The 12,678-nt window shown below is 41.1% G+C and overlaps 1 protein-coding gene across 7 annotated transcripts in view; it reads left to right on the forward strand.

Annotated features, from left to right (window-relative positions):
• Positions 1 to 12,678, forward strand: part of KIZ (kizuna centrosomal protein) — a 101,124-nt gene that overhangs the window by 34,642 nt on the left and 53,804 nt on the right. For 5 of the 7 annotated variants that reach the window (XM_074949742.1, XM_074949743.1, XM_074949741.1 and 2 more), the window contains 2 exons: positions 3,818 to 4,445; positions 9,542 to 9,833. In XM_074949742.1, the coding sequence (XP_074805843.1) occupies positions 3,818 to 4,445; positions 9,542 to 9,833 (920 nt within the window). Of the gene's footprint in view, positions 1 to 2,526; positions 2,572 to 2,638; positions 2,660 to 3,817; positions 4,446 to 9,541; positions 9,834 to 12,678 lie in introns of those variants that run through there. The other 2 variants (XM_074949744.1, XM_074949747.1) reach the window with 2 other exon arrangements.

Consider the following 12,678-nt stretch of genomic DNA (forward strand, 5'->3'; position numbering starts at 1 on the left):
CCCAGCTCAAGTACCCAGTTTGGGTTTGGCCCTTCTTCATATTGGGGTAAGGTTGCTTACACTGCTTTAGCCTGTTGTGCTGATCATAGTGATGATATGGAGCTCAGCTAATTTAAAAAGTTGGTTAGACAGAAGCCCAAAGAAGGATAGGTGTGAGAGAGAATACAATAAATGTCACAGAAGGGTGTTGTGTAGGGTTTGGCTATAGGAGTGGAGGTGGTATCTGCATCCTTCTCAGTCTAGTCAAAAGATCTTTCAGGATCAGAGAAGGGTGGCCCAATGGTGTGATGGTAAATATCTGGATGATGTGGGGGTGGCGGCAGTGGTGGTTGATGACACTGATTAATGCTCTGGCACACTTGTAAACTTACTCCCTCTCGATCCTGAGTTTGCTACATCCATCATGAATTACCAAGTGCTTTCCTGTAAAGCAATGCTCAGAAGAGGTGGCAACTGTGTCCCATTAAAATTAACCAATTAAAATAGTTTTCAGTGGTTCATATTTGTACATTTTCTTTTATCTGAGTACCTTGATTTGTTGCTAAACCAATTTTATAAACTTATCAGGAGATATGACAACCCCTGTTAAGAGTTTTTTAGTTTAGACAAAGTTAGTTTACATTAGTCCTTTGAGTTCATTTTGTATCTTTTTCCCACCATAACCTAGTTATGGGTGTCGCGGTTCTATAGGGATACGTTGCCTTGGCCTTTATACAGTCTCCCTATTTCTTGCCAAGCCATAAGTGTAGCCTTTAACAAGGGCAAGCTCTGCAACTCTGAGACGGAGCCTTTGGGCTCCAACAACACTTGCTTCTCAGTGTGTGCTCTTCACAGCCAGTCCTAATGAGTTCAGACCTCTTTTGAAGACTTTTACCCCTTCAGGAAGCAATGCCTTCAGAAAGTGTCTGCAGTGACACTAGGCAGCCGTTTCAAAACAAGATAGCATTTATTAGTCAACAGGAATACAGCATCTGAGAGCCCTTAGGTAAGCACAAAAAATACAAGCTTCAGACAGAGTCCATATAGGCAGAAGCAACTCTCCTAAACAGTCCATGCCTTCCTGGAGCCCATCTTCTTTCTCTGGCTTTGTGTCCCTGTGTTTGAGGCTGTCTACACTACAGAGCCTATTCCAGCATAGCTCTGCTGACATAGTCTCCTAGTTTAGGTACAGTGAACACCGACAGGAGCTTTTCTGCTGTTGTAGAAATACCACTTTCTCAAATGATGTTAGCAATGCCAGTAGAAGCTCTCTTCTGTTGATATAGCATGTCTACATTGGGAGTTTTGTCGGCATAGCTATGTCACTAGGGGATGTGGCTTTTTTTCACATCTGACTGACAGAGCTATGCCTGTATAGTTTTAAGTGTAGACCAAGCCTGAGTTTTGTGTGTGTCTGCAGCAGCACACTTTAAAACACAGCCTCTTCACACCTTGTCCGTTTGTTTTCCTACTCAGGACTTTTCCACTCTGCTTCTTGGCACAGAGTTGGAGGAAATAACGTGCTCTTGGCTGCTGATCATTAGGATTAATGGTCATTGGGTATTCCATTCATATGTGTTAATTCCAGCCAGTTCTTTTTAGTGATCTGGTTCAAACCCAGACAGACCCATTTGTCTAATAACATCTTAACCTGAGATTCAGCTATGCCTCACTTCCCCTGTTGCCCGAGTAGGAATTAGCCCCTTGTGTGTTACCTGAGTCTCACACACTGTTCATAAAAATATTATCAATAAAGTCCCATATTGGTTTACAATGATTTTTTTCAGTCCTTTACCTATTTTGGATTGGCAGAACTTTAATTCATAACACCCAATTATATAATTTATGCTTGGGAGAAACTTCTTCTTAGCCCAGGTAGTTAGCGTTTGGTTTATGCCTTAAAACATGCTGCTTTTGTGAATCATGGATACATTTCAATTCATTTTATCGTTTGTATAAAAGCAACTGTATATAAAAAAAGTAGCCATTTCTTTGTGAAAGAAACACTTCAAAAATATCAGCGGGGTAGCCGTGTTAGTCTGGATCTGTAAAAGCGGCAGAGACCTGTGGCACCTTATAGACTAACAGACGTATTGGAGCTTTCGTGGGTGAATACCCACTTCGTCGGATGCATGTAGTGGAAATTTCCAGAGGCAGGTATAAATATGCAAGCGCGAATCAGGCAAGGGATAAAGAGATTAGTTCAATCAGGGAGGATGAGGCCTTCTTCTAGCAGTTGAGGTGTGAACACCAAGGGAGGAGAAACTGCTTTTGTAGTTGACTAGCCATTCACAGTCTTTGTTTAATCCTGAGCTGATGGTGTCAAATTTGCAAATGAACTGAAGCTCAGCAGTTCCTCTTTGAAGTCTGGTCCTGAAGTTTTTTTGCTGCAGGATGGCTACCCTTAAATCTGCTATTGTGTGTCCAGGGAGGCTGAAGTGTTCTCCTCCAGGTTTTTGTATGTTGCCATTCCTAATATCTGATTTGTGTCCATTTATCCTTTTACGTAGGGACTGTCCAGTTTGGCTGATGTACATAGCAGAGGGGCATTGCTGGCACATGATGGTGTATATTACATCGGTGGACGTGCAGGTGAATGAACCGGTGATGGTGTGGCTGATCTGGTTAGGTCCTGTGATGGTGTCGCTGGTGTAGATATGTGGGCAGAGTTGGCATCGAGGTTTGTTGCATGGATTGGTTCCTGAGTTAAGAGTTACTATGGTGCGATGTGTCGTTGCTGGTGAGAATATGCTTCAGGTTGGCGGGTTGTCTGTGGGCGAGGACTGGCCTGCTGCTCAAGGCCTGTGAATGTGAGGGATCATTGTCCAGGATGGGTTGTAGATCACTGATGCATCCGACGAAGTGGGTATTCACCCACAAAAGCTTATGCTCCAGTACGTCTGTTAGTCTATAAGGTGCCACAGGACTCTTTGCCGCTTCAAAAATAGTTTGCATTCTACCTTTCATTGCTGTGATTTTGCTGTTATGGAGAGTACATGACTAACTTGTCTCCTGCAACCACCAAACTGAAGGTAGATCCTCCAGATGAAGATTCAAGCGAGTTGGAAAGAGAATATGGAGAATTTTTTATCACAGCTGTATATGGAGTACTTGCTTTCTGGATAGCAGACTTCAGTTTCTAGGCTATTGCTCCAGAACCTTTCATAAACACTCTTTTACAAAAAATGAAATTGGGCAGTTGGGCTTCCAATTTATGGGCTTTCTGTGTGTAAAACTATAGAGAATAAATGATTGCCCAGAATGTTAAACTACTATAATTGACATAAGCTTTGTTTAATATGCCATTTGACAGAATGTTATTGCCATTCCATGCAAAATACTGTACAATAAGTGAAATGCTGTGAAGACTCTTAATAGCAGTTAAAGCTGTTTTCTTGTTCTTGTAGTTCAGCAGTTAACAAACCTAATGGCAACATTAGCATCGTCCATTTTTTCTAAATACGGGCTTTATATTTGTTTTCCAATATTTCTCTCTTGGTGCAGCTACCTTTTGGTCTGGATCCTGCAAGGTGGTGTTTGCCTCCTGTGTAGTGCTGACAGACTTAATCTCCTTTTGGCTTCCCTGGAAGTGGAGGGTGCTTAGTACCTGGGACAAGGGCACTCAATATCTTGCAGGAATTGGGCCATTAAGTCTTATTTTAGTTTTATAAAATAAATGGACAAAGAAAATGTTTGATATGTGGACTAGCATAATACGCTAGAAAAATATTTAAATTGTATAGAACATTTGCTCTTCAAAGACCAACACAAAACCTTTAAGAAACTCCATTTACTACATGAAATTCATTCTTAAGCCATCTCAACCTCTATTTTTCAGATGCTGCCGGTTGCAAGACAGGCAGGAATTAACACCAGGACAGCCGCGTCAAGAGGATTGTATCATCCAGCAACAATCTTTATGGGCCGCCAAATGTCAGCCATCTCAAGCATTGAAGATTTCAGTACACAGCAGAAATCTTCCCAGCCCACAAAGAGCTTTTCAGTTTCTGACCCACATTCATGCAGACAGGCAGCACAGAGCAGTAATATGACAGACAGCTATGTAGTACAAACTAATTGTGATATACGGTGCTTAAATAAGTCTGACAAAATAGATGGGAAGACATATCTTCTGATGGGCGAGAAAATGCCAGTCACATCCAGTGTATCATCTGAGAATGGACAAACTCATTGCTTAGAAATAGAAAGCAATACATATGATGGCAATAGTAATTTAGTGGAAAGCAAAAAATCTGCTCAACTCAACTCCCTGTTATGTGAAAGATTAAGTCCAGAGAACAGAATCACTGATTTAAAGAGTGACAGTTATAGCAGCTCAGTAGAAGAAATAGTGACAAAGGAGCATTTTGTAGCAAATGAAGAAAGATCTCAACAGCCAATCCCATTGGTGTCTGCTCCTGAACAACTTGTTTCTGGAAATGAACAGCCAGGAGACCATTTCCCAGGTATGATGATGGTATTTGTGTGATGGCCATGCTGTGGGCAAAGTGCTGTCTTCCCCCATTGATCCAGGTTTTCAGAATACACTCATCACCACAGGGTCTGAGTGCCTCCCCAAATGGAAAGGAAGGGCTAAGGCTCGGTTTAACAGGCTGTGGAGGCCAGGGCAAGCGGCGTCTGCAGCTGTTGTGTGCTGTAGAGCAGGCAGCATGGCCTAGTGAAAAGGGCACTCCCCTGGTTGCCAAGAGGCATGGATTCTGTTCCTGGCTCTACCACTGACTGGCTGTGTGACTTCGGCTAGTCACTTCCCCTCGGTTTTCCCTTCCTCCCTTTGTGTCTTGTCTGTCTGTCTGTCTGGTGCAGGGACTGTCTGTGACTCTTACTGCTTACTACAGTGGGGCCCTGGTTTTGGTTGGCACTGCTAGATGCTACTGTGGAGTCTTCCTCTGCTGTGTGTCTGTGAGCTGCAGTGCTGGGGAAATGCTGAAGCTCAGCCAATGAATCTGCCACTTTGCAGCTCCAAAGGCCTAAACTTTCCACACAGGGAGCATGCAGAGGTCCCAACTGCTACTACTGGCCCTGGCAACAGAACAGTTCTGCAGCTGTTTCACGCCAAGCTGCTTAGCTGTGGAGGAGTTAAGAGGACTCCTTCTTTGTGCCCTTTCTTTGAATCCCAGCACAGAAGCGTGTTTCCTTGGACTTTGTCTTGGTTTTGGGGTAGCAAGGGATCTCTGTTTCCCCTGTTACAGTGGTTTGTCTCTGAGAATGGTGCATTTGGAACAGTGTCCCCATTAGTGGTGCATCTGATTGGTATGACCAAAGACGTGATTCACAGTAGTACGAACCACACACAGGACCATTAAGAACTCTGTGAGGAACTTGATCCTGGCCAAATTAGCTAATTCAAATAGGCATTTCTCTGTGACCAGCCTCAATACCAAACAAGTAAGGTTTTGCTTTAGAATAGATGGGGAACCAGTTTGCTGACACATGCCTTTCTTTTGCATTGGTGGATATGTCCAAGGTCCTGTAAAAGATTTGGTAGGACAAATCACAGTTTAACCTGACAGCCCTGGCATGGGCACATCATCTGGAATATCCAGGTCTGCTAGGTCTCTCCAAAGAACTGATATTTTTATTTTTTCCAATCCCAGCTCTCTCTCTTTTTTGGTGCGGGGGCAGGTGTTGGAGGTCAGGCCTATTGATACACTGGTACCCACAGACTAACCAGGGACGTGACTATGGAATTTGGGTCTCACTTGGCCTTTGGGTACTTTCGTTGAACCACCAAGTGATTTTTCTCTCCCATATCTTCCTTTGAAGGTGGTCTTTCTACTGACCATAACTTTAGCTAGTAGGAGAAGGAAAGTCTTTGAGATCCAAGACCTCATTGATAATCCTTCTTTTACTGCCTTTCACCAGGGCACCAAGGTGTTTTTATTGCCATGTCCAGAATTTTTACTAAGGTACTGTAGTACCAGATCTTTCTATTAACCACTCTAATGTTGTTTGTTTTACTTACTTGGGAAACATGCTTGGTCTCTGCCTCAGGTTGATTTTGTTCAGAAAGTTTGTGCAGAATAGTTAATCTATTTCTGAGAATAAAGCTACTGAAAAATAGGTAGGTTTGCCAACGATACAATATTTTCAGATGATTAAAAAATATATATCTAGTGCCTTAGGTCTTTAGAGGAGAAACTTGAAATTTGCCAGGGAATTGTCCTGAGGGAAGAGAGGTGCTATTTGCTATCACTGTGAAAATCCATCCAGATTTGACCAAGGCTTGGTCTGCACACCAATATGGCAGTTATACATGTGATTTTCTTCTTTTACTAATGTAGTTATACTGGCACAAACCCTGCATACCAGTATAGTTCTGCCATACTGGAAGGGGCATAAGATGTACTGCTATACAACACCTTTATACCATATAACTACGTCCACACTAGGGGGATTGGTCCACTTTAACTGTACTGGTATAATTAAAGCAGTACAGCTTTTGCGTGTAGACAAGATTTTGTATAAGATTTGGGAATGACTGTTTGTACATGTAGATGAATTCATTACATGCTTACTCATTATTCTCTGAATGTCCCATGCCCTGCTGAGAACCATGTTTCATAGGCATATGATTCACAAACACTGTTTCCCACAATCAAATATCCTTTGGCCTAGTGGAAGAACCATACTTCCCCCTGCTCCCAAAGCCAAGAACAGAACCCAGGAACCATGATTCCCAGTTTTGTGCTACAATCTGGCAAACTACCTACTGGGAAACTGTGTCTTAGCCCCCTCTAATGGCTTGGTGCACAAATGATAACAACCCACCATTATCTGCTAATGGAGTTATTATTTTTAGCTCAAGTGGTAGAGATGAGTAACTCAAGAAAATTGATCAAACTGCTCTTAACAGCTTGCAGAAATATTCTCCTCTGCCTTTCCAGTAAATATGTCAATTTTCAGGTTAACCCAATTTTCTAAGTCATATAAGGATTGCTAAAATGGAACTTTATAATGAAAATTACTGGCAACCTTAATGGGGGCGGGGGCTACTGCCTCTCAATGTAATGATCACAATTTTTTTGGACAAAAGCTGGCAGTCTCCTCATATTACCCTGTATACTTCTTGTTCTCTTCTTTGGCATCCTGTTGATGCCTTTTTTGTGGTTTTTCCATTTCTCTTGCTTTCAGGACTCTGTTTGCTTTTCATTGGCTCTACTGTCACTTTGACATATTTGCCACTTCTCCAGTTAATGAAAGACTGTCATTATTTGAGGTGGAACAAGACAACACCAACCTGGCTTATATTAGTCTTAAGGCTCTGCAAAGCAGATTTGGCAGAATGTCTGTTCTCTCCCCTTTTGCTCCCCAAAGAAATGTTAAGGTGGTCAGTGTCACGTTTGGAAAAATACTTTTAATTTCGGAATGTAATACTTCTATCTTAAGGGAAACCATAAGTTTGATTCAAAATCAGAACGATCGGTGACCACCTCAAATTTCCCATGAGGGTAGGGGGAGAGCTTCTATGTCTTTATGATGTCAAACCTACATTATAGAGTTCTAAGGTTAAAGTAATCCAGGTCTGAATTTTTTGTTCTAGCTCTCATAAAAGTTTGATCTTTCATGCTGCAAATTACAGGGAAGTTTGGCTCTGCTGTGTGTACCACAACTGGACACAAGCTATGCTTTAAGCTTCAGGTGTTTATGCAGTACATTGTGACTTGAAGCTGTTTTTCCTTTGAGTACTTTTCTGTTGTTCAGAAATGGCAGCATAATATGTATAAAAGCAACATAAAATAAATAAAAGTAATAGCTTATCTCTTACATTTATTCATATCCTGAATGCTGGAAACAGAAAATAGAATATAAGATCTTGTCGTTATTTGTATCAAAAACTATTTTTCTGAAATCTACCGTAATTCAAATAAAAATGAAGCTCAGTGTAGGGAAGGGAGGAAATGTTCTGTTTTGCAGCACAAGCAAGACCCTGTGAACACTCTCTGGTTAATTTTAGAAATAACTGATACTGCAGTGAATCTCGTGGGAACTTGGGAGTTTCATGGCAATGTTACTTGATTACCGAATTGTTTGATACATTTTCATGACATTCTAAAAATGCACCAGAAAATGAAAATGTTAGTAGTGCTTATTTTTATTTGTATTGTAGAAGATTAGTGCAACCTCCTTCTGCTGAGCAGCAAGGGGAATCAGCTGCCATGCACAACTTCCAAGCCAACAGGCATATAGCTCTGCTCCTGCACAGATTAGAAGCTCCAGACAACAGCTGCCTCCTCTTCAAACACACTTCTGCCTTCCCAAGACCGTTTTTCAGGCCATTCTTCCCCATTATGTCGGAAGAGATTTGATGGAGGAGGCTGTCTTAATCCTTGTTGCTGTTTTAAATTGTGGAGGATCCCCTTCACTTGCAGCCCAGAGGAGGCATAGGGGATCCACTGAACACCCCTTGTGAGGAAAGCATAGACTAATACACAAATATGAAGAAGGAGATTAGGTAGTAGGTGGACAAGTTAGAGAGTTGAAAGATACTAAGGAAATAACCGTATTTATGGATTTATGCAGCACTAACTAACTGACAGCTTCTTGGCAAAATGTTGAAATATGTGGCCACTCATGCAATTGCATGAACACGTTACACATGAGACTGAGCAGAAGGAAACAGTCCAAGGACTTTGGGAAATCTTTTCTGCCTGGCAGGCCGTGGAATATTCCTCTGGTTGGTTAAGAAGCGGGGCCAGCCTATTAGGAGTATTCCTATTGGGGCAGTCCCTAAAGAAAAAAAGCATAGCAGCTTCAGAGAGTGTCTCTGTAGGTTGAACACAGGTCACAAGGGAGTTTCTCCAAAAAGGACAGCAGGGTCAGCATGTAGGGAGAGTACCTGCAGGGTTAGGAGTATGTCGCGGGGAAATTTCTGGGTGCTGTAACGTAGCATGCGAGTCCCTCTTATAATAATAGTTTGACATATTACTTAAGGGGCGGTTTCAGAGTAGCAGCCATGTTAGTCTGTATTCGCAAAAAGAAAAGGAGGACTTGTGGCACCTTAGAGACGAACAAATTTATCTGAGCGTAAGCTTTCATGAGCTGAATGCATCCGATGAAGTGAGCTGTAGCTCATGAAAGCTTATGCTCAGATAAATTTGTTAGTCTCTAAGGTGCCACAAGTCCTCCTGTTCTTTTTACTTAAGGGGAGGAATCCAAGTACAAGACTCAAACTTAGTTCCTCATTTCCAAGTCAGGAGGAGCTTTGAGCATTTAGAACAAGCGCTGCATCTGTTGAGAGAGAGGTTTGTGATGGTCGTCAAGAACTCTGAGAATGACTCCAATGCCACATTGACGGATTCCAGAGAAAGCTGCATCCATCCCCATTAGGCAAGAATGTCAATGAAAGGAATAAAGGAACGGAAACCTGGGATATCTGGAGAACCCTGGAAAAATGTGCAGAAGGAGCAGAGGTTTTAGACTGTATGAATTAATACATATATTAAATGTACTTGGCTGGGTCTCATTGCAACCCAGTGCAATGTATATTTTTTGTCATGCTCCTGTTACTATGTTGGCAATATTTGTCATATTTTTATTGCAGGTCGAGCCCAACACACAGATAGTCTGTGGCCCTCTGCAAACACACTGGAGCTAGAAGATGAAAGTTTAGACAGCAGCAGTGACCTTACAGTTTCTGTGAGTGAAGAGGATCAGATAATAAACACAGTTGAACTACAGCAGAGCCTAGGAGATGTGGATTGCAAGACGGCCTTAAAATCCATGAACTTGGAACAAGAAAAAGAAACCGGATCCACCAAAGAACATTTTTCTTTGCAAACAGTAAGCCGCTCTACGACAGATGAAGATTCTTCGGCGAATTCAGCAACAAGACAGTAAGCCATTAAATATTTTCTCACTGTGATTATTTAGTTAGGATTTTTTTCTGGAGATTGTCCTATTGACAATGTGTATTACTGTAAAATATGTATATGAATATGCAACTTTCTTAGCTGCTACAAGCAGACATTTTAATGAGGGTCTCTTTTTTGTGATGAATTGACTTTGGAACTCATCACACAATTTGAGATGCCTGTTTCTATGATTTCAATTAAATGCAGATGTCTTACTGTTTTCTTTATTTTAGTATATCAGTTCAGTTTGATAATGGAAATAACTCACTAAACAGTACATTTCATGGTAATTTGAATTTTTCAGGTGGTTAAACTCCCTCGGCATTCAACTTAACAACTTAAAGCAACACCTGCGAGGTGTGCAACTACATCTTAGAAATGCATCGTTTGTTCTCTGTGTAAGTCTATTTAGATAGTTTTTATGGCCCCCATCATTGCAGTATCCGAGTGTCTTTCAATCATTAATGGCTTTTATCCTCGCAGCACACCCATGTGACGTAGGGAAACATGATCACCATTCTACAGAGGTGGGAACTGGGGCACAAGGTATATTAAGGGACTTGCCCAAGGTCAGACAGGAAACCTGTGCCAGAGCCAGGAGGTGAATCCAGGTCTCCTGAATCTGTTGTATCATATCTTATGGTTGACTCACTTCAACCTGATGGAGCACTTTGGTGTAAACCAATAAGAATATCACTCCTTTTGCACTGTGAACCTTTGATCTCACAAAGTTTTGTCTGTGAGCGCCTCAGTTTGTTGTGCAGCTCTTCAATTCTGCTTGTCTCTTCAGCTGTATTCCTGTAGGCAAGGCCCTTCAGCACTCTCCTCCCAGCTTTTCCCCACCTCCTACTTCATCTGTGCCTTTCACTGCTGTTAGTCTCCCTTGCCCCCGCTCGTTGCAAGGTTTCCTGCCCACATATTCTCTTCTCTTCCTTGCTTTTCCACTTGCTGGCTTTCCTTCTTTTTGCTCCTCCTAGTTCCTAGCTGCAAAGGTTCTCCCTGTTGCCTGCTTGATTGTACCCACTCTTCTCCAATGGCTGCCTGCCATTTACCTGCTTTGCCAGCTTCCCAGTACTCTTCCTCCTCTTACTCAGTGCTGCTTCCCTTACTGCCTAGCCTCCTTACTGTTCTGGATCCCAACAGCCTCCCAGTGGCCATTATCAGGAAAAGCCACCCTCCTAAATACATGCATTCCTTTCAGTTTCTACTGCCAAACCGACATTATCTCCACTTGTCTTCCAGGTGATGCTACCTGTCCGCTTTTTTTCCCCTCCTTCATCCTTGAACAATTCCCATGCAAAATGTTTAGGACTGACGTTGTTAAACATATTCAGGTGGTGATTAGAGGCATGTGAGCTAGTACAAAAATAAAAACTATGTAGCCAAGAAAAATAGCATTTGTTATCCAGCAAGAATGAATGAGGCTTTTAAACCAATCTCCCCGGTGGTTATTTATCTGTTTGTTCATTTGTCTTTTTAACATGTTTAACATATCTCTGCTTTTTTTAATATATGCACATGCACATATAGTCTTATTAGAGACTGAGTTCAGGAATGGTTCATATTTTACTAGATGACAGTTAAGCAGAAAAACACAGATATCCATTAAAATACATTTCTGCAACATTATCATTTCAGTTTTTCAAACCATGTGTTAGACTATTGCTTACTACAGAAACATCTAATTTACATCTAAATAGCTTTTATAGAGTTTTCCTTTTGTTTAACACCTGTTAATCATAGCACTTCATAAGAAAGTTGTATAGAGTGGTTGATTGTGCCAGAAAAGTCATAGCTGAGCAGTGGGAATGTAACCTTTTGTCCTGTCCCTATAGATTTTAGTGACTTCCAGCTGCTGATATAAACAGATGGAAAATATTGTGTGTTCTTCTTAAGCCTGGATAGCATTTGTTCTTTGTTCTCGTTATCTCTGGAATTTGACTCAAAGCTGAAAGTGGGTAATGGCCTCTAAAACTGTCAAGTCTTAGCTTTTCAAGGTCATAAAAATGTGATCACAGTTGATCCATTTCTCCAGGAATTATACAGATTTTATTTTGCTTTTGTTTTTGAAAAGTTAAAATACAAATAGAATGCAAAATATTTGTATCTGGGAAAGATCCTATGGAGAGACAAGTAGTTTCTTCATAGTTAATTTTGCAAACAGGAAGCATTTACATCCTACTGCTCCTATTAGTCACTCAAATTCAGACTTGAATGTTTTGATATTTTGCATAGTAACTCTCAAATGCAAAGAGATTTTTCACAAAGTTTTAAAGTGATTAATAAATGAGTTTGTGATACAAATAACCTTGGTAAAAATATAACTCCTTTTTGAAATGTGGTCTGAAGGTGTGACATTTATTACTATTCTACCCCCCGCCCCCCCCAAATATTTTGTTGTAAACTAGTCAAACTTCCCATATAGTTATTAAAAAATACCCAAAAAACTAGTGCACAGGTTATATTTGAAGAAATTATGTTGTAATTAAGCAAAATTTTAATGATTGGGTATCAAACTGAAATGGTTATAGTTTGGGCCCTCAGCCTCTTGGTATCTTCGTTAATTCTTAAGCATGGTATTGTGACATCAGTGCCACTTCTACCATTTATCACCTTTCTTCTGGGTTCACGAGTCTACTTTAGGTTTATTGGTTAAAAGTAGTAAGGGGTGTGTGGAAAGGAAATTAGAGACAGACTATTTTGAGGTCACTATTTCACTGAATTAAAAACAAAACAAAAATCTTTAGTGCACATCAGCAAGTGACTGGTTTTCAGGTGACATTATCTGCATCCACCTTAGTGGAGAACAGTGGAGCCTCTTCAGTTA

This window comes from Natator depressus, chromosome 3, assembly GCF_965152275.1.
Source record: "Natator depressus isolate rNatDep1 chromosome 3, rNatDep2.hap1, whole genome shotgun sequence".
Lineage (NCBI taxonomy): Eukaryota > Metazoa > Chordata > Testudines > Cheloniidae > Natator > Natator depressus.